Source organism: Taudactylus pleione, unplaced genomic scaffold (assembly GCF_031769625.1).
Source record: "Taudactylus pleione unplaced genomic scaffold, aTauple2 ptg000085l, whole genome shotgun sequence".
Lineage (NCBI taxonomy): Eukaryota > Metazoa > Chordata > Amphibia > Anura > Myobatrachidae > Taudactylus > Taudactylus pleione.
This window is the reverse complement of record NW_028284487.1, coordinates 7,334,044-7,361,854: the sequence shown is the minus strand read 5'-3', so window position 1 is coordinate 7,361,854 and position 27,811 is coordinate 7,334,044. Positions and strand designations below refer to the sequence as shown.

Here is a 27,811-nt window from a genome sequence, read left to right as displayed (position 1 = left end):
AGTCCTTTGCTGTGTTACTGCTGGCGTAGGAGAATATCCCTACTGGGAAATGTGAGGGTTTTACTGTATAGTTGGAGCCATTGTGCTGGGCTGATTATGAAACACATCAGGCTTAGCAGCATTTATCACACAACATCACATTGCATCTGTTATGAAATGTAACCACACAAATCACCTAAACCTAACCAAAATATTTACACTATGACTGCGCTCATCATTCAATATCTAAATAAATAAATACATTTAACAGTTGAATGTGGGCTAACGCAGGCCATGCATCTACGGTCCAATTCCCCATGCTGCTGATGCCGATCCACCTGTCAAAAATGCAGATTGGTGAACATTGAAGATCAGCAATCTGTCGAGTAATCAAGGAAATCCAACATGTTAAAAATCCCCAACTTGCCAATTCCAACCATTTTCGCTATGGAATCGGGAATCAAGATTGTCCAACATATTGTATTTCTCTGATCCTCTGACTCAGGCAGAATGGGGAATTCCACCAATACAGGCTAGATGTATGGGCCCGGGAACTCCAGAGAAGAATGATACATATTCATAGCATTGTAAATTGTATGACACAGATAAAGAGATTCTGTCTTCTTCACTTTGTACTGTATTGATTTATGAATTGTAACCCCTCTAAAAAGTCTACAGCTAAAGATTGCTAACTAGTGAGGCCCAGCTGTGCACCTATATAAATACAACAGCTAGAAATGGCCATTTATAAATGAGAAAGAGGAAGAAACATCAAACTTCCTGTCAATCAATGATTCATTTTATAATGACTATACAGTGCTGACCTAAAACAGGACCTTATTACCAGCATGAATGGCCTCTGTGTAAAAGACAAGGGTTTTTTTGTACATTTGCAGTTACTGCGCACAGTTTCCCCATTCCTTGCCAAAACAGAGGTACATATTAAGTCATTTTCCTCTCAGGGTGGCATGAGCACATTAACATTTTGTGCACAGACATCAACCTGAAAATTCACTGATTGCCAACTGCAGCAGATTTAGGCCATGCTGTGTATTTTTATGTAACCATATCACAGTGTAGCATATTCTGGTCATATTATTCCAAGTAACAAATCATTCCGCAGGAACATACAAGCATATGTTTAGTATAACTGTTTTAGGTCTCTAATGTATAATTTCCAGGGATAGGTACGGGATGCCGACGCTCAAGATCCTGGTGGTCAAAATCCCGACACCAGCATCCCGACAGGGTTAGGATACCGATACCTGTTGGTAGGTATCCTAACCCTCCCTACCCGGTGCCTGAACCTGACCTCCCCCTTGTACCTAAACCTAACCTCCCCCACTCAGCACCCTAAACCTAACCCCCCCCATGTACCTAAACCTAACCTCCCCCTCTCCGCACCCTAAACCTCACCCTCCCCCCTAGTACCTAACCCTAACCCTCCCCCTTAGTGCCTAACCCTTACCCTTCACCTAACCCCGCTATTTACCTTCGGGATGCCGGCACCAAGATTCTGGCAGGTGTTGGGATTCCGGCGCCTGTATTCTAAGCGCTGGCATCCCCTGTGCCAGGATACTGAACGTATCCCAATTTCCTTTTTATGCCGCATGGATAGACTCACTTGTGCATGATTAAAGAAATCCAGAGGTAAGAGCCACATACGTCTTGCGATAGATTGCCCAATCTTCCAAAGTGCCAATCTGCCGGTCGGAAATGCTGACCGGCGCCCATCGATGTTTGCTGAACCGTTAAAGGATCAGTGAAATTCTACATGTTAGAAGTCACCAATTTGCAAATCACGGTCACATTTTGATCCAGATTGGCAAATCAGTGTTGGATTTCACTGATCCACGGACCTCGGCATCTGGGGATCGCCAAATTGCAATAATCAGTTGCTTGTGTATGGGGGCCTGTACTTGAGGACTGGTGATGAGATTGTAAACTCACATGAGAATGGTTCTCTTCCTTATGTAAGCTGAGCACTGTAATTATGTATTCATTTATAAATGTTCAATTTTGTTCTTGTCTACCATTTTGTAAATTTTACCCCAGTGTACAGAGCTTCAGAGTCTGTGGCACTTATATATATATATATATATATATATATATATGTATATATATATATATATATATATAAGATAATAATAATGTTCATATCTGTGAGATCACTGTGAAAATCATGGGAAATCACTCACAATTCTATTAACACAAACAAACTAATTATGTCTTGTTTGTGTAGTTGTGCTTATATTCTGATAAAAGTAGCAAAAAAAGGTTATGCAAATGAAAATAAAAAATATTCACAAAGCATTAAATGTAATCAAATATGAAAGCACTAAATGGGTAATATCAACCTCAGTATACAGGACAGTGAATGGGTGCATCACATTTGCTGCACAGATACAGTATAACAATGTGCTGAGTCTTGGTAATCTATAAACTGCAAAGCAGCACTGTGCAAGCTTCAAAAAAGCAATCCGGATGTAAAGAGTATATTTGTATAAGACGTGCTTTGGTTTACTTCCTATATTGTGAATGCTTACGAAATAGAAAGGGTTAAGGAAGATAACTAACTGCACAAGCCATATAAGGGGAATTTAGAAAGCTAGTGTTGCATAAGGTGCAAGCTATAGTGATATGACTCAGTGATATCACATACTGTAGCTTTCTTAAACCTTGCAGCAAATGTGCAAGTGATATTTCACTAGTGATAGATCAGTATTGGGCAGGAAATCCAACTATATTCTCATAGTGTGGCAATTCACTATTTTAACTGAAAGAAGGGAAACACTTGAATCCTCAAACATAGTTTTCCTGCATTATATTGCACATTAAGGAAAGCTGGACCCTGGATCCATGTTGGTGCTAATAAAAATAAATACTGCACCATAAACATGGCTGTAGGATACATGGGGACGATTCAATTGTTTTATCGCACCCAATCTCCCGTACAAAGTTGTGGTAGGCCTGAGGAGCATATTCAAATGTTTTTGAGTATCCTTGACTATTTGGGCAAGTTGCGCCCAAATAGACCGGGTTTAGCAGCATAAAACAGCTAAACACGTCTGAAGTCCTGGTTAGCATGCCCAAACAGCAGTTTGGTCATCCAAAAACATGACTTTCCGCACATTTCTGCTCGTCACAATTGAATTGCTCAATTGGGTGCCCATTAGTCACAGCTAAATCAACCAAACACTTGAATCTCTCCCATGGATCCTGATTGTGAGTCGCACATAGCAGCGTCTATTAGCAGTATCCCGTCTGCAAGTTTAAGCAAATGCCTCTACAAACTCACTTTAAGCGTTTCTGCATGCTGTAATACCGATTTGTGAATCCTTATATGCCACCTGGATGCAGTTAATATCCCAACAACCAGGATGCCGTCTGACGGAACCCTGGCACCGGAATCCTGATCGCCGAGAGAACACCAGTGCCGAAATCCCAACATGACTGGGGATGCCGACGCCGGGATCCCGATTGTAAGGAGACTGGGGAAAGGTAAATATCAGCTGGGTGGGGGTGGGGGGCGGTTGATACCAATACAGCAACTAAGCAGATAGGCTAATTGGCTGGTGTAGGTTTATTGGAATTATTTTCTATCTGGAGTTGCATAAATGAACAAATTGCTCTGTTAATTAGAAAATATTGAGGCCAAATTTCTGGAATTTACATATTGTCCTATGAAAACTTGTGTATGAAAACTTGTATAGACCACAACACATGCCCCTGCAATGTCCCTCAGACTTTCTCACATGCCAGTATGTGTATTGCTGAATGCGATAGTATTCTGTGACAGCTCTTCAGTTCATTATTGTCTGAGTACCGAATAAAAATCTGCTCAATTATCCATCTACAGATGTACACTACACAGGTCTATGTAAGTGACCCACTACTGTGATGTTATCATTACCTTGCAAAATCAATACAGCATAATCAAAAATGAGTTGTGGTGTATTCAGACTAGATGAGATGGTAGACAGGACACTGGACATGTCTAGCAACAAGTGTCTACCTGCAGGAGTCTTTAGGAGGATGACAAGGCACTGCAAGGACTAGAAGCAGAGAAAGGAGTTCATGCACAGTGTGGATAGACATTAGGAGTACAGCGTTGGGTATAGGATCCCGGCGGTCGGGATGCTTGTACTCAGAATACCGACAGTGGTATCACGACACTCAGAATCCCAACCCAATTAGATAAGTCTCCTAACCCTCCCCCTAACCCACCTTTCCCGCAGCCAACCCTAGCCATCCCCCCGAGCAGTTTAACCCCCGCAGCCTAAATCTAACTCCTAGTCCTAAACCCAAGCCTAATACTTACTGTCGGGATGTCGGCAGTCGGGATTCTTGCGCCGGGATTCTGACTGCTGTCAGGATTACGGCACCGGTATTCTGAACACCAACATCCCGACTGCCAGGATGGTAACTACATCCCGGAGGATATGCTAAGAATGGTGGAATGGAACCACTCTCCTGTTCTGTAATGAGTTGGGTTGCAGTCAGCAGGATTGAGAACTAGGGAGAAGTAGGACAATTAAGGCAGCAGTGGCGCATGCTGCTGGGTCTGCTCTGCCTTTTCTGAACATGACAAAATCCAGTTGCAAGGTCTAAAATCTTATTTGCCATGGCGACCGGTATTTGTCAAGCCCTCCATTATAACTTATATAAATTGTATTTATGTATAAGTGTCTATTCTGACTTCCTCTTACTTGTTTTACAGCTCTACATAGACCAGAGGTTCCCAAATTTGGGGCCTGATTCAGCACAGGACGGAATTGCAGAGCTGAACGCAGGCAGCTTTGCAATTCCGTCCTTGCAATTATGGTAATACAGCAGGAGGTGTCACGCCTACTGCATGCATTACTTATCCGAGCTGCGTCCAAGGACGCATCAGATAATCTGCGATAACATGGGCCGGCCGAGTGACCCATGGGGTCACGTTAGCCAGCTGCCACCAATGGCGGCGACATGCCTCCGTTTCGGGAAACGGCAGCAATCACTGACAGTCTGTGAACACGCAGGACCTGTACTGCACATGCACAGTACGGGTTTGGCACAGATTCCCTGATGAATAAGGCCCTTGGTGCTCAAGGCACCCTAATGACCCAGGTTTTAAGGATATCCATGATTGAGCACAGATGTTTAAATCAAAAGCCTGAGGTACTAACTAAGTCACATGTACCCAAGTATGATTATCCTTAAAATCTGGACCACTAGCGTGCCTTGAGGACCGAGTTTGGGAACCTCTGACATAGACAATAACAGAAGGAAAGCAGAGAATACCATTAGCTGCAAAATGCTAACATTTAGTAGCCCTGTAACTTTAACATGGTACTAAGCAAGGTTACTAACCACCAGCATTTAATAGCTATATGTAGATATTATGTTCTTAACAGCTCTACAATGATTATAATGGAAAGTAAAAAGTATTAAAGGGCAGTTGTAATGAACTGAAAAACACTACTTTTTTTTTAGCCCTACACTAGTGACACAAGTCTGCTCCCCAATTATTCACTATTTTGTCGAACCCCCAGCCTAGAGGTGCATTAGCAGTGGCATCAGGGCTCCAATTCCCATCCGTCTCTGTTCCCTGCAACGTGACCATAGAGCTATTTCACACATGCCGGTTCTTGTCGGCCAGCCAAGAACCGGGCGGCAGCCGGACAGCTTTTTTCTGGCACTCCGTGCCTTTCCTAAGCGGCGGCTTTGAGCCGCTTTTTATGTCAGGTGTTTTTTTTTCCCTATTGGGCATGTGCAGCAGCGCTGCTGCACAAGCCGGGCCGGCAGAAGCCAGTGTGTGTGAAAGGAAACATTCTTTCCTTCACACTACTGGTGTGCAGGGACGGCACGGCACCGTCCTGCATAGTAGTTTTTTCCGGCTATATCACGGCGACCGTGCCGTGACCGTGTCGTGTGAAAGGAGCCTTTCCTTTCCCTGCAGTACTATATTTCATAGCCGGTTAAATACTGCGGCTTTTTGCCGCCCGGTCAAAACCGGCATGTGTGAAATAGCTCATACAGTACATACTGACCCTTCTGCAAGTGACGAATACAAATTAGAGAGCAAAAAATCACATTCAGGGTGGGTCCAGTTTTGCAAAAGTACCAGTATGTTCCGGGTTTACCAGAAGAATTAGTCTCCATCGTTGCATCCATCGTGTGGCCACAACAGGCAAAGGGAAACCAGAGCCCAAAATCCATTATCTGTAAGCCATTATGGTGAGGTCAAGCATTTCACAAAGGTTTGGTATATTAGATTGAAATTCATCATGTCAACATGATAATGTTGGCATGGTAATTATGTCGACATTTGTTCATTGCATCAACATTCAGCATGTCGACACTGATTAAGGACACGATTCTATTCGAGGCAAAGTGAATAGCGCCGGGAATCAGCTCCCGGAACTATTCAATTCATCGCCCTGCTAAGCCCGACTAAGGATTTCTTCTGGCATCCCTCCTAAGATGCGATCAGAAATCCGACAAAAGTCCAGGCGCGATGCTGTTTTCTGCACTTAACGACGGGAAAATAGCATCGCGCCGGGAAGTTTAGTCAGAAAATGCCCGTTCTCGTGCCTAAGCACCCTGTTTAAGGCACAAGAACGAGCCTTACCCGACCTAAATTCGCGCAGAATTGAATAGCTCCAGGAGCTCATTCCCGGCACTATTCACTTTGCGTTTAATTGAATCGTGCCCTGAATGTCTACATGGTTAGAACATGGACAAAGCTTTTTTAAGGTAAGTCTATCCCTAACCTTAATGCTAATGTCAACATTCTGTCATTCCAGGTTTCGACATTGTCACAGTCGACAAACTGACTGCATACCATGACAATGTTACTTACTTTTCCATATAGAAAAATGCTCAGTTCTACTCTTGGAGTAATATCACACACACTGCATTGAACTCAATGGGCTTTATTGTTATATATATTTTATATATATATATATATATATATATATATATATATATAGTGTTCCCGCTAGGCTGTTTTAGCGGGGCGCGGCGCCCTGCCCTCCTTCTGGAGGGCAAAAAGCACCCTGCCCTCCAGGTGGAGGGCAAAAAGCGCCCTGCCCTCACAGCCTGCGGGTGCCGTTCTCACCCGCGGGACGCAGTGACCCGCGGGTGGACAAACATGCGGTGACCCGGTCACCGCCGGAGAATAGACGCCGGCCGCATGCGCCCGGCATCTATTCTCCCTTTCGGCAGCGCTTGGGAGCTGCCCGGCATGTCCGTAAGCGCCGGGCACGCCCCCAAGTATGACGAAAAGGGGACGTGTCTTATAGACACGCCTCCTTTGCATGACCACGCCCCCTTTTTGGGCGCGCGCACAAGGTTGCCCTCTCTAGCTCCGGCGCCCTGCCTGCCGCCGGAGCTAGAGTGAACACTATATATATATATATATATATAAACAAATATAGAGAATAGGCGGCACTCAGAGACTTTAGCAAATCAAACGACCCTATACCAGGGGTATTTATTGTATGGGATCGCATAGTCTCTATATTTGTTTACATTATGGGGCGCTGACCCCTGGGGAGGGCACCAGAGCAAGTCTCCATATCATCAGCACTGGAGTACCGAAGTCTGACTCTGAATTACATATATATATATATATATATATATATATATATCTACAAAGGTCCTGCACTCACATCTCCATCCAAAAGGCAGTATTCAATTGTTGCACCCGACAGGAGCTATTCAATTGTTTCTCCTGTCGGGCCCTGATCAGCTGCTGGCGCACCATTTCAGCTCGCAGCCACAGGGAGGTGCGAGCTGAAATGGTCGAAAAGTGACGTTTGGGCACCTAAACATCACTTTTTGCAATCGCGCACAGCACTTTGGTCTGGGGTAGCTGTTTTACGTGGCTAAACCCGACCACTTTGGACGCGATCAGCGTGAAAAACTGCAACAATTGAATAGCGCCCCATGGTCTCCTGTCACTTTAGACGGGAGATGGGGCGCGCTATAACAATTGAATACCACTACCAAGATCAGTACATGATCCTTATTATATCATCCTGGTATCTGGAAGTATGGAAGGAAGCACTCAACACTTCAGCCAAAAAATTATTATTATTTTTTTTTCACTGAAGTGGTGTTTCCTTCCATACTTCCAGATACCAGGATGATATATATATATATATATATATATATATATATATATATATATACACACACAAATGTGTTTTCCTTAAAGTTACCCTTTAAATAAGGCACCACTGATCTAAGAGCCACTGAATATAAGGTACCTACACTTACTATGTGTCACACAGGCATGGGACTCTGGCTCGTTGCGATGCTCAGTGTCAGTGGATATGGTGTGTAATAAGTGTCACATACAGCCATTTCCTTTCCTCCATCACCACTGACACTGTCTGGCACATCTAGCCCCGCCCATTGTTTGACATGTCCTCTGCAAAGCACACTGATAGGTCAGTCCGCGTAGATACGGGAGAGAAGCCCCGCCCACCACTACAGACAGCGACTACAACTCCCGGCAGCCCGGACCGGAAGTCAGCCCCTCCCTCCCCATTGTGAGGCGCTTAAAGACAGCGGAAGGAGGAGAAGGGGAGGCTTCATTTCGGTGCGAGTCTGTCAGGCGGCTGCACGGCCTCTTCCTTTCATCTCGCCAACTCCCCGGCTCAGCTGCCTTCTCCTTAATCCGCACTCTACGCCTCGTCTAGCCGCCTCTATCTCGCCTAAGAATGGTGAGTACAGCCGCTTGATGCTGGGAGTCCTCGGCGCAGCGCTGCGGGTTTACGCCCAGGGGAAGCAGCCAGGGCCGCTCCCTTCTGCCGCCATTTTCTGCGCCCCTGTCAATCTGTCGCTGCTCTCCTATACATTGGCAATACCGGGGGTTGAGTGCGCGTCACCGGCCTCCCCGACACCCGCAGTGTCCTGGGCTAGCGGTCTGTTGGGCTTAGACACGAGTGTATGAATAACGGGGGTGTGTGGGGGGGCACTTACCGGTATCTGCTCCTGGCGGCCGTGTGCAATCGCCTCCTGTATGCCTTCCCTGTTGGTCGGCGGTAAAAGGGCGGGAACGGAGCGTGTGGCGGCTGCTGCCGGGTGCCACTTTGGCGTCTCAGTCAGCGCATCTCCCCGCCCCCATTCAGCGGTATGTGACCAGCGACGGGCTGACGTGCGACGAAGCTATTCATATGTTGGTTCCTTGTACATTCATGGATGGCGCATGGCTGTCAGCCGGGTGACCCGGTGCCGGGCGGCTTGTGCGTCACATGCGCGCTCCCGTGCGCCTCTCCCGCCCTGGGTGGTGCGCGTGCCCGGCTCTCCTGTCGCCCCCTGTACCCGGGCTGCTGCTACTACTGCGCGTATTACTCCGCCGTCTGTCAGCGGCGGCTCTGCCACAGGACGGAGCACCAAGTACATCTCCCACCCCCCGAAAAAATGCCTGTGGGATAGGTAGTGGTCCAAAACTCACTTTCACACCATTTTATAGAGTGCCAAAAACATGCCCCTGTTGGAGGGGTGCTTGAGGGTCAGCATTGAGATCCTCTGCCACAAGATGTCTGCTATCTAGTAGGATATTGTTGCTAAATAGGGTAGTTGGTGACTGTGGCCTGCTAACCATTAGAGCTATAACACAATTGATTTAGCTGGGATTGGGGGAGTTGGTGTGAAAATAGCTGCAGTTAGATCTCATAGAGGACCCTCCTTTTTCTATCCACATGGATATCTATTGGGAATAGTAACCCGTGGCGAGTGTACAAATTTCTACTGTTGGTAGCTAGATAGTACACTTGAGACAAAATACAACAAATAGCTCTTTCAGGACATAGAACTGCACTTCCATCCTCACTTGATGTCACATCCAGGTCCTATAACTGAAGGGGATCTAGGCACAACTGTATGAATGCATGAAAAGCTACCTCGTATCTCAACCTTGCCCCACACATGGTTTTTTATCTGTATGCAGCCCAATGAGTCTGCAAACAAAAATTACACAAGTTGGGAGCAATCAAAGTTCAGTGTATTTCTAACTTAAAAATGGAACTCGGAGGGTTCCATTTTTAAGTTATAAATATTGTGTTTTGGGGTGTTGGGTGACACCCAGGGACCTGTTGAAGGGTGCTGTTAGAGGTTTGCGCAGTGGAGGTATCTAGATCCATTGTATTGAAAGTTCAGTGTATGTCCTCACTCACTGCTACTTAAATAAAGCCCTAAAATTTGTTTGATATAAAGCTGGGTACACGTTAGATGTGTACCCAGCATCTCGTGAGCAGGGTGCTGACCGGTGGGTAGTGGGGGTCCTTGCTGCATTAGGCCGCTTGGCATCACTGGCTACATCAGATTTTTTTGCATGCACAAAAGATCTGAGGATGAGTGATGACCCCTGAGAGCATGTCTACAGCATGTACATACTGAAATGATTTGTTCCAATACATTGGAATCTGCAAAATCATTCTAGATATTTGTGTAGGGGCCTCAAAACTTTGTGTAATTCTATAACACTTGGGTGCATTTTTGTGCTACATGACACTTATGTTCTACTGCCTAATGTTTGTATCTTAATAGTTGTATCCTGATGTTTTGAAAGTGTGAAAAAAGAGAACCTCAAAGTTTAAATATTTAAACTGCAAGTTGCCCTGTACACACTGGACATGTTTAGGTTCCATCTCTGGTAACCAAATGGTAAAGCTTAAAGCTGATCTCTTGGTATTTTCCTGCCCTGTGAGCTGCTTCATGAATCTAAATCTCCTGGTGTGATGTTTCACACTGGCTGAAAGATGGGTTCATGTGAACTTGTGTATAGGCCCCCATACATCAGCAATCTGAAAACCACAATTGAACAATTTGGAGATTTATTGCCCGATCTTAGGATTTCCCAATCAAGCAATCTGCGCCCATACACTACAGATCTTTTTCATCGATTTGCAGATCGATTGAAGCAAGCACAGATCTGGCAATCTTGAAAGGCCCATCATTTTGCTAGAAACGGTCTGCAAATCTGCTGATCATGTCCATACACTAGTAATCTACAGCCCCAATCCATCTGTGAAATCCAACATGTTGGACAATCTGATTAAACAATTCCAATCACTTTGGTTGCAATCTGCGAAGCCCATACATTGCAGATTTTTATACACAATCGATTGCAAATTGCACAATTGCTGCAATCCACCTCTGATGTATGGGGGCCTTAAGGCATTGAATCTGATTACTGATCAGAAGCTGCTTGTTGGCCTAAAACCACCCTATAGCAGTTTTAAAGCTGTATACTAAAATGTTTGGCTAGTGTTTGAACACCTGTGTGCTCATTTGCATATGGCCTGATAACAAATGCTGTCAGTCTGCACTTTTAATACTCTATCACTTTTATCACTTTCAAGAAAACTGCTCTTGCAGAAATGCTTTAGTATCAGTGGAGATTGTCCCAAGTGTTTGCACTTTTCCCCTTCTACTTCACTGAACTGCAATTGATTAAAGTGCAGCTTAACCTGTAGTGTGTGTATATATACTCAGGAATTGATTTAACTTGGCTGTCTGACTTCTGTTGTGTAAATGGGACTATACACAACATGCTTGTCAAGATAAAATAAAATGGAAGCCTTTACTTTAGTAAAGTGAGTGCTTGGTGGAACTGTTGCCTTTTAGACTTATCAATCTTCAATTTCTGAACATTGGAACCTTTATGGTTGGTTCGGGAACGTGTAGTGGGAATTGTAAATAAGCATGCTGGAGAAGGCCTCTTTATTGGGAACATGGTTGCTAATATCAGTTTCCAATGGCACTCTGGCCTGTTATCCTACTCAGGTTGTCTAGTGTGAACCAATGGGTTTAGCTACTTGGCATTTATTACATTTCATAAAATGTCTTTTTAAAGTGCCACAAATGGTCCTTAGCACTTCACTTGGAAAGTGACATGTGCGTTTGACTACCCTTCAATAACTACACAATGCAAAATTATACAATATCCAGTCAACTGCATAGAACTGCAGATTGAGCTGTTGACAAGATGGGGGAGCATCAGTGATCAGCATGTGAAGCAGGTTAGTATAAGGCTGTGAAACATAATGCTCTTCTCAGTTAGGCTACAACAGTGGTGCCAAACTCAGGCCATCCAGCTGTAGTGGAACTACACATCCCAGCATACACTGCCACAATTTTGCTCTTGGGGCATGCTAAAACTGGCAGGGCATGCTGGTATATGTAGTTCCACTGCAGCTAGATGGCCTGAGTTTGACACCACTGGGCTACAGCAAGACTCTCAATCTCTTTGGCTCTTTCAAAACTAGCCAAAATGTGTATTCCCAATTAGGATTCTCTTGGTGTTCTCGTGCTTTTTCTTGTGCAGCTTGCCTGTCAAAGTTCCCCTGCTGCCCAGCACTGACTAGGCTGAAAGTTGCACTGTAAGTTTCGTATAGAAATGTCAGTGCGGCACAACTTATTGGCTGTGTTTCGGTGCAGGTCAGGCAGTGAAGAACCCTACCCCAGTATAAAAGGATCAGTGCTGTTTAACTCTAAGTAGTCTCCACTTGCCACTGAACTGCCTGCATTCAGTGGCCGAGTTGTTTCATGCTGGCCATTCTGCATATCCTGCAAGAGCCATCTGTTTCCAGCTAGCAAGTGGTGCTGGCTGTCCAAAAAGTAATTGGACAGTATCATTTGTTTGCTTTAGAGTCCTACAAAAATCTAGATTCAACACAACATTTTCATCAATGGAGATCAAGGGCCATAATCACTTGCCAGTGAAAAGCCATTATAGCGATACTTTTTTTGCCGATGACATTGTCTTCGCCAAACTGGACTTATCCCCCCCCCATATTCAATTCTTCCGACTTTTCACCGGTGCGGAAAGTCAGTGGTTTGAACCCAGCGATAAAGTATCACCTATGGATAGGTGTCGGAAAAAAGTGCAGAATTGGGGTTTTGGGGTACAAACCTCCAAAAACCAACCTGCACTCCCTTGGACAGTCCCCCAAAGGTATACTGTAAAAATTAAAAGTACCACAGGATAATTTTGGGGGCAAAAAAAAGTTGAGGGACAAACTTCTAAACTAGCGAAAGACTCAAGGGGCTCTCCAAGTATGCAGCAGGTGTTCGTTTTTTTTATTTGTTTTTTTTTTAATTGCAGGTGGATTTTTCACTTTTTTTTTTTTTTTTTTTTTTTGAAGGCTCAAATTAGCCACTTTAAAATATGCTTGCACCCATTTTCAAATACCCCAAATTTGCTGGGACTAATTTAAAAAAATCAAAAAAACTTTAAATGCTGTTCATCACTTTTTCAAAGACTCTAAACTGCACCTATTGAGACTATTTTAAGACCCCAAATACCTTCAGCAGGGCTAATCGGGGGTATCCATAGTAATCCCCCACATCGGTGCAATTTTTGGGGGGCATTAGGCTGATTTCCCCAAAAATGATTTTTTTTTTTTTTTTTTTTCCGCTAATTTAATTTTCGTCGGGTTCTGGTTTCTCTGATTTGGAATTGGATACTTGACGATGATGGCAGTCTGGCAACACCTTTCACTCCTAATTGAATATGGCCCTAAATCTTTTCCCATTTCTTTCATCCACTAGGGGACACTGGAGGTGCTTACGCTGGGGTATAGAGGCGTGGATAGCTGGAGCTGGCACTAATTAATTCAAAAGTGTGAAGCTCCTCCCCCTCTATTCCCCACCAGCCCTCAGTTTAGAAAATGTGCCCTAGGAGCTGGTCACTACAGGCTGTGCTCAGCAATGCATTTAATTTTATTTATTTATTTTTTATGCATCTTTTACACTACAGGTACCCTTCGCCACCTATATCAAAGGTGGGGTCTGGGTACTGCACGCCCTGGTTTTTTAATATGAAAATAAAAATCAGGAAGGAGTGCACAGGGCTTGTTCTAAAAGCACCTGACAGCTCCTTATCGCCCCAGCAAGCCTTCACACAGCATGAAGCTAAAGAGAAGGCTTTGCTGCATGAAGAGAGACTTCAGGGACACGCAGTGAGTAACAGCTGCGCATTCCCCGGCCCCCTACACGTCCGGCGCTGACACGGCTTAATAAGCTGTCTGTTATTAGAATAGCGCTTCAGCGCAGCTCCCGGCTCTAGCATTCCCCGCTTATGCCCGACAGTGTAGCGCGGAGGGGGAAGGTAATGCCGCTAATAGCAGCCATAATGGGAGCCCTTACGGCATGTAGAAGGGGGGGAGCCTAGCCAGCATGCGCGCTCTCTCTCCTCTACACGCGGCAGACAGCTGTGTAAAACAGCGTGCCTGCTGTTTTCTTCAATGAATAACTGCATCTCTCCCTGATTCAGGAGGTGTGCAGCATATGTGGATTCTCTTGCTCCAGGCATCCCTAGACTACAGGATCCTTCACATAGAGTGCTGTGAGTGCTACTGGGGTGCATTTAGTAAAGAGCAGTGAATTTATTGCTATGTGAGAGGGTCTTCTCTCTTAATCAGCCTTCTGTCTCCGTATACTGTCTGCATCTGTACAAGTATACTGTCTCCTTATTTCTGCACTGTCTGTGGGTGATGTATAAATGTCTAAGGCTTCTCAAAAGACGTTTGTTCAAAAGTGTAGCAACAAACAGACCCAAGCCACATTTTATGGGCTCCACGTTAGGTGATGCTTGTTTAGTTATGGACATTACTAACTCACCCACCCCTCCATGGGCTGCTGACATGGTAGGTGTTATGACAGAATTAAGGAGGCTCGTAAGTCTCATCCCTCCTGGGTTTCAGGGTTAACCAAGTCTCTAGGCAGCCTGGCACAGTTTAGCCTATGGCCACACCACCCTGAACATGCCCGATCTCGTCTGATCTTGGAAGCTAAGCAGGGTCAGGTCTGGTTAGTACTTGGATGGGAGACTGTCTGGGGATACCAGGTGCTGTAGACTTAAAATGGGTACCACTGCTACTATTCCCTTCACTTCCTACTCAGAAGTGTCCTTCTAACCGTCGTCCTATCAGAGGATTCGTAAGAGGTACTCCTCGCACATGAGGATACCGAGGAAGGTGAATTACAGAAAGTTTTGAATGTCGGTCAAAACTTAGGATCCTCTAATTCTGGCGGCAGGCGGGTCCTTAATGTACCTGAGGATATTGTTCCTGCTTCCCAGGAGTGAGTTATTCACTGAACCACCAAAAAGGTCATCAGTTTTCCTGTTCTCAAAACAACTTCAACAGCAGTTTTCAGTGGCCTGGAAACATCAGGCTAAGAGGTTCCAAAATGCCTCGTCGGTTCCCGTCCAGCTATTTTCCGTCATCTATGATGGAAAAGTGGGAAGCCCCCCTACCCTGTTGATGCGTCTGTTTCCTGTCTCTCAAAAATGGCTACGCTTCAGTATGGGGGGGTTACATTGCTGAAGGACCCTTCTGATCATAAGTTGGAGTCAAAGCTAAGGTGTATTTATACTGCAGCAGGGGCTCAGTTTAGACCTATGCTTATTACCACCTGGGTTAACCAGGCTGTGGTTTGCTGGACTGATCAGTTCATTTCGGGTTTGGATCTACTAGCAGAACACATCCGTGAGTCTGCAGTTTATCTAGGAGAAGCATCAAAGTAGATCAGTCAGTTCAATATTCGCTTATGCTATTTCTGGCCGCAGAGTCTTGGCAGGCCGACGTTACCTGGTTGCGTTCTTGGCAGGCCAACGCAGAATGCAAGGATTTACCATTCACTGGTGACATGCTTTTTGGGCTGGCATTAGATGGATAACTTGGGCCACTGGGGGGGTAAGTGTTCCTTCCTCCCCTCAACTGCTCTGGTTCCCAGGTGAACTTACAGAGGACGTTCGTTTCAGTCCTTTAGTGCACCACAGACCTTTCGTGGTAGATCCCGAGGTGCTCCCACTCAGACAAGGGGTGGTAGAGGTCTACTACATACAGTTGCACATAGATGGGAACCGATGCCAGCTGAGCAACAGGTGACATGACTGTCTTCTGTCCCACCTGGGGTCTCCTGCGGTAGGAGCTCGCTTATAGAATTTTCAACAAGTTTGAAACCAAACCTCTTCAGACCCATGGATTCGCAAACTGCTTTCCCTGAGGTACCAAATAAACTTTGAATTCTCCCCTCCAGCTCAGTTCGTCACTACGAGTCTGCAAATACCTATGGAAGGTTCTACAAGAGACTAGCCAGTCTCTAATAGTATCGGCTGTGATAGTTCCAGTTCCAGTGAGTCAAGATGGGGTTTTACTCAAACCTTTGTAGTGCCCAAACCGGATGGTTCGGTCAGACCCATCTTTAACTTCAAGTCCTTAAACCGGTACCTGAAGATGTATCGTTTTAAAATGGAGTCTCTTCAGTCTGTCATGGCAAGCTTAGAACCAACAGAGTTCCTGATATCCCTGGATATCAAAGATTCCTATCTTCATGTTGCAATTTGGGAACCGCATTGGGCCTTCCTGCGCTTTGCCATATTGCAAATCACTATCAGTTTCGCGCCTTGCCATTCGGATTATCCTCTGTTCCACGCATTTTCACCAAAATTATGTCAGTTATGATTGCTCATCTTTGGTCATTAGGACTGAACATAATTCCTTGTTTGGATGACCTATTAAAGCTCCATCAGAATTCCTTCTCTTGGACCACACCTTACTGACTTACTATATCATACTCATCACAGCATGGTTGGACAAATCTCATTCCATCCCAGAGACTTCTGTTTCTGGGGATAATTCTGGATACGGCAGAGTATTTTCCTTCCGGAAGACAGAGCCCGGGATATCTGGTTGCTAGTTCAGTTCATTCTCAGACCAAAGAAGGTGTCCATGCTTCTTGGCGTCTTTTGGGGAAGATGATAGCTGCCTTCGAGGCACTATAATTCGAATCGACTGGTGTTTCGGCTGCACATTATCATAGCATCTGGTGATCTTGTATTTCATGGTGTTCCGGTCGGGGCCTTCTGTCTAGGACTTATCAATAATCCCTGTTTTTTGTTTCTTCAGACGGGATTAGATTCTGGCCTTCACCTTGGAACTCTAAAAGGGCAGGTTTCTGCTCTTTCCATTTTCTTTCAAGGAAAATTGGCTCTCATTCCTGTGTGCAGATGTTCCTTCAGGGGGTCTTGCGTGTGCAGCCTCCTTTTGTGCCTCCAATAGCACCCTCTTATTTGATCTTGGTACTCTGGTCTTTTCAGTCTTCCATGTTTGAACCCTTGGAGGTTGATATTAAGTTTTTGTCTTGGAAGACTGTACTCCTCACTTTGGGCTTCGGCTCACAGCCTTTGAATTGGGGGTTCTGTCCTATAAGCTTCCTTACCTTGTGTTTCGTGAGGGTGGGGCGGAACTCAGGACAGTAGCCGCTTTCCTTCCTAAGGTGTCGGCTTTCCACATAAAACAACCTATTGTGGTGCCATCTTTCGTAGAGTATTCAGGTGTTCCTTCTACCCTGGTGGTGGTTCGAGTTTTTCACATTTGTTTCTTGGACGGCGTCCCTCCGCAGACCGGAGGCTCTTTCTGTCCTCTAATGCTGTTCGGAGGGCTTGGCCAGCTTCCAAAACAGACGTTTGCTCGTTGGTTTATACGGACTATCCGTCAGGCTTATGTCAACAATGAGTTGGCCTCCTTGTTTTTTTTTGGCTCCTTCCACACGTTCTGTGGGTGCGTCACGGGCGGCTAGTAGAGGTGCCTCCACCTTGTAATTGTGTTGAGACCACTTGGTCTTCTGTTCACGCGTTTGAAGTTTTACAGATTTGATAAGTTTGCGGCTTCAGCATCCAAGTTTTGGCCACCTTGTTCTGCGGGTTTCCTCAGAGCGCTCCCGCCCGTATGGAAAACTTTGGGACATCCCCAGCGTAAGCACCTCCAGTATCCCCTAGTGGATGAGAGAAAATGGGATTTTGGTACTTACCGGTAAATCCTTTTCTCTGATTCCAAGGGGACACTGGACGCCCACCTCAGCGCTCTTCGCCTGCCTGTTAGTTCCGTATGTTGTATGGTTTTGTGTGATATTTCTCATTTTCACTCCTATTCTCCATCTCCTCTCGGTCTACATTTTCTAAACTGAGGGCTGGTGGGGAATAGAGGGGGAGGAGCTTCACACTTTTGAATTAAATAGTGCCAGCTCCAGCTATCCACGCCTCTATACCCCAGCGTAAGCACCTCCTATGTCCCCTGTGGAATCTGAGAAAAGGATTTACCGGTAAGTACCAAAATCCCATCTTTTGCAGTATTTGCTGCATTTATTGGACTGATACCTGCAAGCACAGCCAAATGTGAGAGGATTTTCAACTTTAAAACCTGTTTATGGCATTGCTTGAAGCAGGATACACTAAATCTGATGCTGAATCTCTAGTAGGACCAAATCCTTCAGATTATGAGGGGGGGGGGGGGGGGGGGGGGCTGAGGAATTTTTTTCATATGTGATGCCGGACGGATGTTTTTCATATGTGATTCATAAGTGCGAGGGGGTTATAGAGATGGACACGTTGAATGCTTTATGCAGCGTGTCCATGTGCTGCCAGTACAACTGGGAACGTGAGTTTTACTTGTGGTGTCTGAAATTTGTGGAGTAGCAATGTCTGTCTCGCATTCCGGGGTCCTTATTGCTTGTCAACATTCTGAATGTTAATAAGATGTATCCCATAATGCAGGAATACTCTATTAATGCCAACAGTCCAAGTGTTGTGGATTTCTTTAATATGCACAGGCGAGTTAATTTGCAGCCCTGCAACCACTACCATTAGGAATGGTTGTATGATTGTACAGGGAGTTGAATGTATCTGCTTAATTTTTTATTTTTTTTTAAATGAGCAGCCTCTACTTTTTGTCTTGCAGTTGAAATTAAATAAGATATGAATATATTGAATGTTACACCTTTTGAAACCTTAGTTGTTTTTTGTTTCATTTTAACTGGTCAGTGTAACTGGTTGATTTTTTTTTTCAGTGTAAAATAAGAAGCTTGGGCCTTTTTTTAAAAGTACATTCACTATTGGACAATTTAAACTTGTTACCTTCCCTGCTTCATGTTGACATTTGTTCTGTATTCCAGGCTTCAGGTGTAGCAGTTTCTGATGGGGTCCTTAAAATCTTCAATGAGATGAAGGTGCGAAAGCACTGTACTCCAGAGGACGCTAAGAAGCGCTATAAGTGTGTCACATTTTGTATGAGCAGTGACAATAAAACAATAATTCAAGAAGAAGGAAAATCGATCTTGGTGGGAGATGTTGGTGACACTATTACTGACCCCTACAAGCACTTTGTGGAATCGCTACCCCAGTTCGACTGCCGTTACGCTCTTTATGACTGCAGCTATGAAACAAAGGAGAGTAAGAAAGAGGACCTGGTCTTTGTCTTCTGGTGAGATGTTATGAATGCAGGGAAGGAGTATTTGATTAAGAACAGTACATATTAAACCCAATGGCATTGGCAATGGATACTAGCCTTTGGTGCAGTGCTTTCTGTAACCATTTTAATCATATAGGCTAAGCATGTCTATAGAACTAATTGAATATTCTTTCAGAACTATTGCAGAAGTGAAAGTACAAGATGCTCACAATTTGGTAATCTAAAGAAATACCTTGTCTTCATATTTAATCCAACGACTTGCTCACTTTAACTACTGCATTTAGAATGGATGGTGTCTGGAGACAATGCTTTGGATCTTATTTACCTAGTTTGGCTAGAATTGGGAGCAGTACAATCTGAATGACAATGCAGTTGCAAACTTGTGATTTTAGGAATAATGGGTGATGTAACTAGTGAGGCAGCACATACAGCCCTGTTTGCAAAATACTTGTGGAGCTGTAGACTTCCTTGCTGTAGACTTCCTTGCTAAATAAATGATATGGTGGGTAGGCCCATAACCTTGGCCATGCTTATGCAAAAAAACCTCTATTTCCAAATTATTTTGCATAGTGTGGATATAGATATCTATCTCTTTCAGGGTGTGCAGTCTGGGACCCTATACACCATTTAGTGTGCTGCTTTGCACATCATGAGATGCCTTCAACCTGGACTAGCACCCCTCCCTTAATGGTTTAAAGCATGGTGTCTGGTGTTAATGCACAATTTTAGGTTAGTCCTACAAATTATATACAGGTTGAGTCTTTCATATCCAAAATGCTTGGGACCAGGGGTATTTTGGATAATGGAATATTCTGTATTTTGGAAGAATTTCATACCATAAAGAAATATCTTTAATAGGACCCAAATATACACAGAATGCATGTTATATACACACAGCCTGCAGGTAATTTTATACAATATACTCAATTTTCTGGTTCAAACCAAGTTTGTGTACAGAAATGAAATTTGTTTCATATACACATAGCCTGAAGGTAATTTTATACAATATTTTTTAATAAATTGTACCTTAGACAAAGTTTGTGTACATTGAACCATCAAAAATCAAAGGTTTCATTATGTCTCATGGCAAAATTCCATATTTTGGATATGGGAGACTCAATGTAGTGCAACTTTGGGTTGATTTTTTTTTGGGCGTGGGAACCCTGGATTGCTTTGGTTGGTCTGCTTTAGGGCATTGCATTAGAACACACTTTAATTTTTTGCACATTTTAACACTTTACTGTTAATTTTTTTGTATTTTCACTTATCCTATATATCAGGGCTTAACAAATTTGTCTAAAATCGAAGAGCCAGAATGAAAGTGTAGGAGATAGACCACCGTCCCCCCAAATAAATTACCGGAGTGAGGAGCACAGCTCTGTTATGCAACTGTTATACACACTATACTAGTCCACAAAATGGTCAGTTGAATGGAGACCCACTCACAGCTCCCCTGTTCTACCCCTACCCTCCAGTAATAACAGACCACATTTCACATAAAATAATGGTGCCAGAAAGTACAACAACCCCCCCCCCTCCCCTTGTGGTCACATCGCTATCCCTCTGAAGCCACTCCAATACCTGGCCACACATGGACCCGACTACCGGAGAGCTCTATGCAGCTGGAGATACGAGACAGTAGACAGTTGGGACGTACAGGAGGATCAGCATAGACTGGGACAGACAGGGATCAGAGCAGGCCAGGATGGAGAGGAGTTGTCATTGCAGGCCGGGACAGACAGAGGGATAGCAGTCACCACAGCTGACACTCTGCACATGCACTCCTGTGCATGATCTGAACACCGTAATACTATAGGCACAAATCTCTGCCAGAGCTGATGAGGATCTGCTTCCTCCCTCACTGCAAAATCTGGTAGCCATGGCGACCTAGCCCCTGGGATTTGTTGAGCCCTGCTATATATGCAGTTGTAGCTGCTCTTACCTAACTTCATACTTCACCTTTCTCATTAGAATGATGACTGGGCTGGTTTGAGGGTGTCCTGCAATCTGGATTTGAACCCTAGTATGTTAGGGACCTACCCTAGAGGTTACCTGGATATGGTGGGTAGGCCCATAACCTTGACCATTTTTATGCTAAAAACCTCTATTTTGCCCAACTACTGCTGTATGTGTATGTATGTCACCTTTGATTTGTCTTTTTCTGTGCCTAAATATATGAATTACAAATGCAGCAGTAAGCTTCCGGCTTTAAGCATGTTCTGACATTCTGCTTCATGAGCTTGTTTCTGCACCACTTTCCCTCCTGCACAATACAAGGTCACACAGCCCATCAGAGGAAGGAGCAGTGTATTCTGTATCATGTTAGCTACAGCCTTTTGCAGGCTAGTTTATCTGGCTAAAATGCAAGTTCCTAAATGTTCAAGTGGTGTCTGCTTCAGTTTTGTAGTACATAACGTGGAAATGTAAATTTTTATAGATGTTTCTAGATTAAACCACTGCTGTAACAATAGGTTGTGGACTTCCTTTTGGACTTCTGTTCATGTATGCTGGGGACATTCAAGACAGTGTTTATGCTGCCATTAATGGCTACATTTTAAATAAGGAGTAGTCTGGTCCAGTATACAATCGGGAAGCCGGCTGACATACTGACAGCCGGCTTCCCGACTGTCATATCCAGGCGAGGGTGAAATGACCAGTGTCTAGATGTAGACGCTGGTCATTTTACCAACGCCGGGAAACCGGCTCCTGGCATCCCGATCGAAGTGATGCTGGGCGCTGCTGCAGACAGCCGCATGGGGGGAGGGTTAGGCTAGGGGGAGGGTTAGGGTTGGGCACCCCCAGAGGGATTTAGGGTTGGGTACCTCCCCAGAGGACTTGGGTTTAGGCAGCAGGGAAGGGGGGTTAGGTTTAGGCACTGGGGGAAGGTTAGGCACCCCTTAAGAAGGGTTAGGTTAGTTCATACTTACCTGGAGACTATCTGTATTTTTAGCTGTGTCAGCCTGCCACTGTTGGGATTTGAAGTCCAGCGGTAATTTGTATGTATTCTTCTGGTCCATATACCACTAATAGTGGATGTTCCCTGGTACTGGCAGAGGGGAGGGTGGATGAAACAGGAGACCTGAGTATTGAAGAGGAGCGAGTCAAGTGGAGCATTCTGAAGTTTCGGAATACATAGTATGTGTGAAGGCTGAGTGTATGGGAACAAGAGTAATGTACACACTCTTGGTGTAAATCTTGTTGCCTGTAATAGAAGCTCATCTGTACTTTGGGAGTTCTTTCTGTCCCAAAACAAATGGCAAGTGGGAGATGCTGAAGCCCATAGTGTATAGAGAAACTTGTCATAAGCATTATAACACTGCTTCCTAATTAAAGTAGGCCTGTCATGAATGAGTGAATGGCACTTAATTAACCTGAGTAAATAAAAAAAATAGTTAGCTTTTCATATCAGAATAGAAAGATTTCGAAGAATACATATTAAATTATAGACAACTGATCTGGAGGTGCTCCAGAATGAGTAATTACAACAGATCTCCTAAAGAATCCAAAATCAAGATGCAATATAAAGGTGGGCTAAATCAGCTGTCGTATATAAGGGGTCCACCTTTAAAACTATTAGGTATGCATTAAAAATGGAACACTATAAAGGACACCACAGAATAAGCATGACTTAGTGTAAATAAGTGAGTTATTTGTAAACTGTTGGGCAGCAAGGATGGTATATGGTTACTACTGCCTCACAGCACGAAGGTATTTGGGTTAAATTCTCACCTTGGCCCTAACTGGAGTTTCCTCCCACAATTCCAAAATATAGTGGTGGATTATTTGGCTACTGACAGAAATAAATCTAGTGTGTATTAACATGCATTCAATCCACTGGGGCTAGGACTGAAGTGAATGACCAAATATTCTCTAAAGTACTGCAGTTTATGTTCTATAAACTGTAAATAAAAACAAGCAGACAATCTTTGTAAATGTGGACTGATGTATTAATGTCCTAATAGTGAGATCTCTACTGAAATGTGTGCTCTATTGAAGGTAACTCAATAGTAAGGAAGTTTTTAAATGTGTAGCAGTAAAGTGAACAAATTACTATCTTCTGCTACTATTTATTTAACAGTTTCTTATATAGCGCAGCATATTCCGTTGCGCTTTACAATTGTGCACATAGGACATTTTCTGTCACAGATGTGAACAGGAATGTTACTAACCTGCAGCCTGTTTGAGCTATGGTACATCAGTAACTTGGTAACTTTAGAGATTTCAGTAGCACTTAATCACAAATTAAATGTTCAAAATTATGCTGCATACACGGTCAGATTTTGTTAAAGATCTGAACAGCAATGATTGTAAAAATTGTTCATATCTTTGACATGTTGGGCATGCATCGACCAACTATGCACATTCCCACATGTCTGATAACTATCTGACATCAACTGTTTGAAGTAAGATTTGGACTATTTCATTAATTTTAATGCTGTCTGAAATCTTTCATTAAATCGTTCATCTAGCAAATCTGACAGTGTATGCACCATAAGGCTATGCACACATCGGAGTGCCATGTATACCAGCCAACCCAATGGATGCATATATCTGGCGGCTGTACACACAATCTGGTGTACAACCACGCAATATACCCTGCCATGCTGCACAATTGAGCGTACACACTATGCAATGTGAACTATGTTTCAGTTTGCCTGAAAACAAGATCTCCTAATGGGGTGTAGTAGGTATTCTAACTGGCAGGGCGTTCTGGGATTACATTACATAATAGCTGTGCAACAGGTGTACACATGTATCAGCACATATTAGGACTGCTGAACATAAGTGAAATCATAATAATTTCTAATTGAAATTAATGGTGTACCTAGTTTAAGACTGCAGTAATGTGTGTGTGTGTGTGTGTGTGTGTGGGGGGGGGGGGGGTTGTCTTCCTTGCTAGTGAACCTACATTCAATTGAGAACTTGCTCTACCTTATAAAGGTTGGTTATTTACCTCGCTTCCCTGGTACAGAAATCTACAATGATTTTGTTTAGTTTAGTTTTCTCACATGTAATAGTTTGCAGTGTCATTTGTTCTATAGATGTGTTTGTTTTTTTATTGCATACCTGATGAGTGGGATCACTCACTTATTGCAACAGACTTGGTCTGCTTTTTTTTTTTTTTAATGGAATTTTTTCTTTGGGTTCTTTACTAAATCTTAAACTTTAAATATTTAAACCCATTTGATATACTTTTAAAATGGTTACAAACTTGAGTGGTAAGTGTACAGTAAACTACATGGCCATGGCAACTGTTGCCCAAACCTATGTGATCAAGTTATCAACTGTGTATAGGGACATGTATAGTTTCACTATTGTAACTATTTGAATTCTGATAGCAAAATGTCTTGCAGAAGACATATTTACCATGCATAATAGTAATAAACCAGTCTCCTAGTGCATCCCTCAGTATTACTGTCCTACATGAGACAGGAACATCTCACACTAAAAATGTTGCTGTTTTTTCTTCCCCCCCCCCCCCCCCACCACACAGGGCTCCTGATGATGCTCCACTGAAAAGTAAAATGATATATGCCAGTTCTAAAGATGCAATCAAAAAGAAATTCACAGGTAGGTACATGGGTAGGACGTCTAATTCCTGTGCACGTATGTGTCAAACTATCTTGGTTGGGGATTCTGTCCATTGAGGTAACTTGCTTTGTTAATCTTTTTATTTGTTTCTAGGTATCAAGCATGAATTGCAAGCAAACAACAAGTGTGACATAAAGGACCGCAGTACTCTTGCTGAAAAACTTGGGGGCAACTCAGTCATCTCTGTAGAAGGAATGACCTTTTGAAAACCTCATTGCCTCCTCCCATTGTCTGTGCCACTTCTTTAAAGGGGCTTCCATGTAACTACATCCCCCAACAGTATCTCCATGTACCCTTAAAGCCCTCTAGAAGAGGGAATCATTCCACAGGCAGGCTTCTACTTCAAGCCATCCACATGCAGGCATACATGTCCCCATAGTATGGTTTTTATATTTAGGGGCAGCTCTCCTCTCATCAACTTTTGCCCCTTCATTTTGCACTTGCCTCCTAAGCTGAGTTATTTTGCCAAATGCAACCTGGCATCTAATACACTCCCCACCTTTTTATGTATTTAGTAAACTCATAAACTCTTATCCTAGCTCTGGAGATATGATTGCCCTCTGTTCTAGCTAGACTGCAAAGAATGCAAACCTAATCTATTGCTTGTGGGTTATACCCTTGCATTCCCAAAACCACTACTTCTGCAACATTCCTGTTTTCCAATACATCTGGCATTTGCAGGATTAGAAGTACTAATGGTGTTTTTAGAATTCCATTGGGTAACTCAAGTCACCCTTTCAGACCTAACATTTTGTTAGGAGTTTCACTATTTAACTTAATATTGGGCAGAGCTGCTTGCCCTGGCACAGCATTCCATATTTCATTCTTTAAATGGATGGCTGTATTTCAGCATAATTTGCCAATTTCCCTCTACATTCCTGTGACCTTACATAGCCACTTGTGTATTTAGGGTCTTTTGGGATTGTGTAGAAATACAGATAACTGAAGCCTTTCACCTTTACATTCCCTTGTTCATTGCGGTCTCTACTTTTTGTCTTGCGTTACTAATATGGAAGTCATACTGGCAGATCCAACATTAATAAATCTATAAAAATGTTTCATGTCATCAATCTGCATTTTGTGAAGGTAATGTAACATTAAGAGGGGAATTCAATTACACATTAATTTTTCAGGCAAATTAAAGAGTATTTTAACACTTGAATTGCCTTGGGGAAATTCAATTAGATGCTATGTATTTGCCCAAAAACAGAATTTCAGATGAATAAAACAGGATCTGTGATAAATTCACAGCTCCTGTGTGTTCACTCTGGCACCTGCCTGAAGAGTTTTCAGAATTTTTCTCAGCTTGTTGAGCACCTGAAGAGATACCTGGTAAGTGGCTGCAGGGGGACCAGGGAGATTGCTGCTCTGTGGCAGCAACCGCCTCTGCGGGGGAGCGATTCAACTGATCACTCTTTCCCCTGGATTTACCCCTGGCTGAGAGGCTTGCAGCACCATTTTTTTTTTTTGATGGGGTGTGGCCACACCTCTCACAATTAGACTACATTCCTGATAAGTGCTGGCTTCAGAGCTAATTGAATTTGCCGCTGGCTAATTGATCCCCCAGGCTGAGTACTGCTGCTAATTGAAACCCATCCCCCTAAGTGTTTACAGCCACTACTAGTGCTGTTCATAAAAGACAATAAGATGCAAATGGTGGCTGTTGCCCTGTCAGGTGGAGTATCGATGTATGATCTGTAAATCATTAACACTGCTTTGTCAGTGTTGTAAAATTAGATTTACGCTTGTTGATGGGATGACTGGCATGTTTCAGTATGAAACCTTCAGATATTTGCATACTTGGCAGGCCTCAACCTTTAGTTATAGACACTATTTAATGCAGTTCATTGCCCCCTGACTGAACACCAGTGCATGATTTACCTATAAAGTGTGATTAAGGGATGGGAGTGGAATTAAATTAAGGTGTGCATATCTGCTGTTACCACAGATTAAATAGAGGTTGTCTACTTAATGAAATTTGTCAAGAGAAGCAGACTAGTAAAACAAATTGGTGTTTGCTGAATGGTGTTAAGCTGATTAAACTACCTATACTAACACTTCTAATAGTTCAGCTGGCACAATACAGTTCTGAAAGGATATCCTGGGTACTCCATTTGGGTCAGTACATGTATTGAGACCTGTTCTTGACCAGCTAGTTGAATGAAAGACTCCGCCTGCATCCTATGCTGTGAAAGTGACTACCTGTGTCTTTAGGAGTACTAGGCAATGATCCTAGTTGCTGTTTCCATGTGGGTAAGGGTACACATAGATGTATGGTGACTGCATCAAAATGCCAGAATCTGCTCCATAGCACAATGAATAGGGTGCTGTCCTGAGACTACAACCTGGTTCTTATAGTTTTTTTAAGTTCTGATTTATGGAGATAAAACTAAAATGTGACAATATTAATCTCATGAAGTGTTCTGCACAAATTGGGTAACAAAATATGAGTGTGTATAGCCTGATGTTTGTCTGATCTTAGTTTAGTTCTAAAAATGGTACTAGAAAATAAACTATATGATCAAAAGATTGTAGACACTTGCACAAATTTGTAGATCATGGGCATTAACTGTCAGTAGGCTGTTTCAGGTTTTCTATCAGATTTTAAAACCTAACTGCAGTTTTACACCTCCAACTGCAAGAGTATTAGTGAGGCTGGACATTGATGGGTGATGAGGCTTGTCTCCCAGTTGGAGCTGCATTTTGTCAAACCTGTATTTAATGGGAATTGAGGTTAGGTTTAGTGTGATGGGGCACATCCACTAGGTGACAATGAAAAGACTTAACAATATTATTCATTGTACTGTGCAGTGCCTAAACTGAACGATATATATTCAGTGTAGGCACCCTCCATCCCAGAACAGACAATGTCATTGGCAGATTGACCGGCACATTCAGGCCATATTGGATGCCTAGTGGGAGCGCGCGTCGCTGGTGGTTTGACACTTATTGCTGCAAGCCATTCTCTTCACTTTGTCCACTGGGGCATT

General features: G+C 43.6%; 2 protein-coding genes and 1 pseudogene across 2 annotated transcripts in view; 2 read left to right on the top strand and 1 right to left on the bottom strand.

The window, feature by feature from the left end:
• MUS81 (MUS81 structure-specific endonuclease subunit) overlaps positions 1 to 9,221 on the bottom strand; it is a 200,623-nt gene extending 191,402 nt beyond the window's left edge. The window contains exon 1 of the mRNA XM_088468346.1: positions 8,953 to 9,221. The gene's annotated coding sequence lies outside the window, so the exon portion shown is untranslated. The remainder of the gene's footprint in view (positions 1 to 8,952) is intronic.
• CFL1 (cofilin 1) lies at positions 8,530 to 25,877 on the top strand. The gene is made up of 4 exons (XM_088468353.1): positions 8,530 to 8,693; positions 18,934 to 19,241; positions 24,724 to 24,800; positions 24,915 to 25,877. Exons 1-4 carry the CDS (start codon positions 8,691 to 8,693, stop codon positions 25,025 to 25,027), a joined length of 501 nt encoding a protein of 166 aa, XP_088324479.1. The 5' UTR covers positions 8,530 to 8,690; the 3' UTR covers positions 25,028 to 25,877.
• Positions 14,718 to 14,836, top strand: LOC148530732 (5S ribosomal RNA; annotated as a pseudogene).
• Positions 25,878 to 27,811: the final 1,934 nt, after the last annotated feature.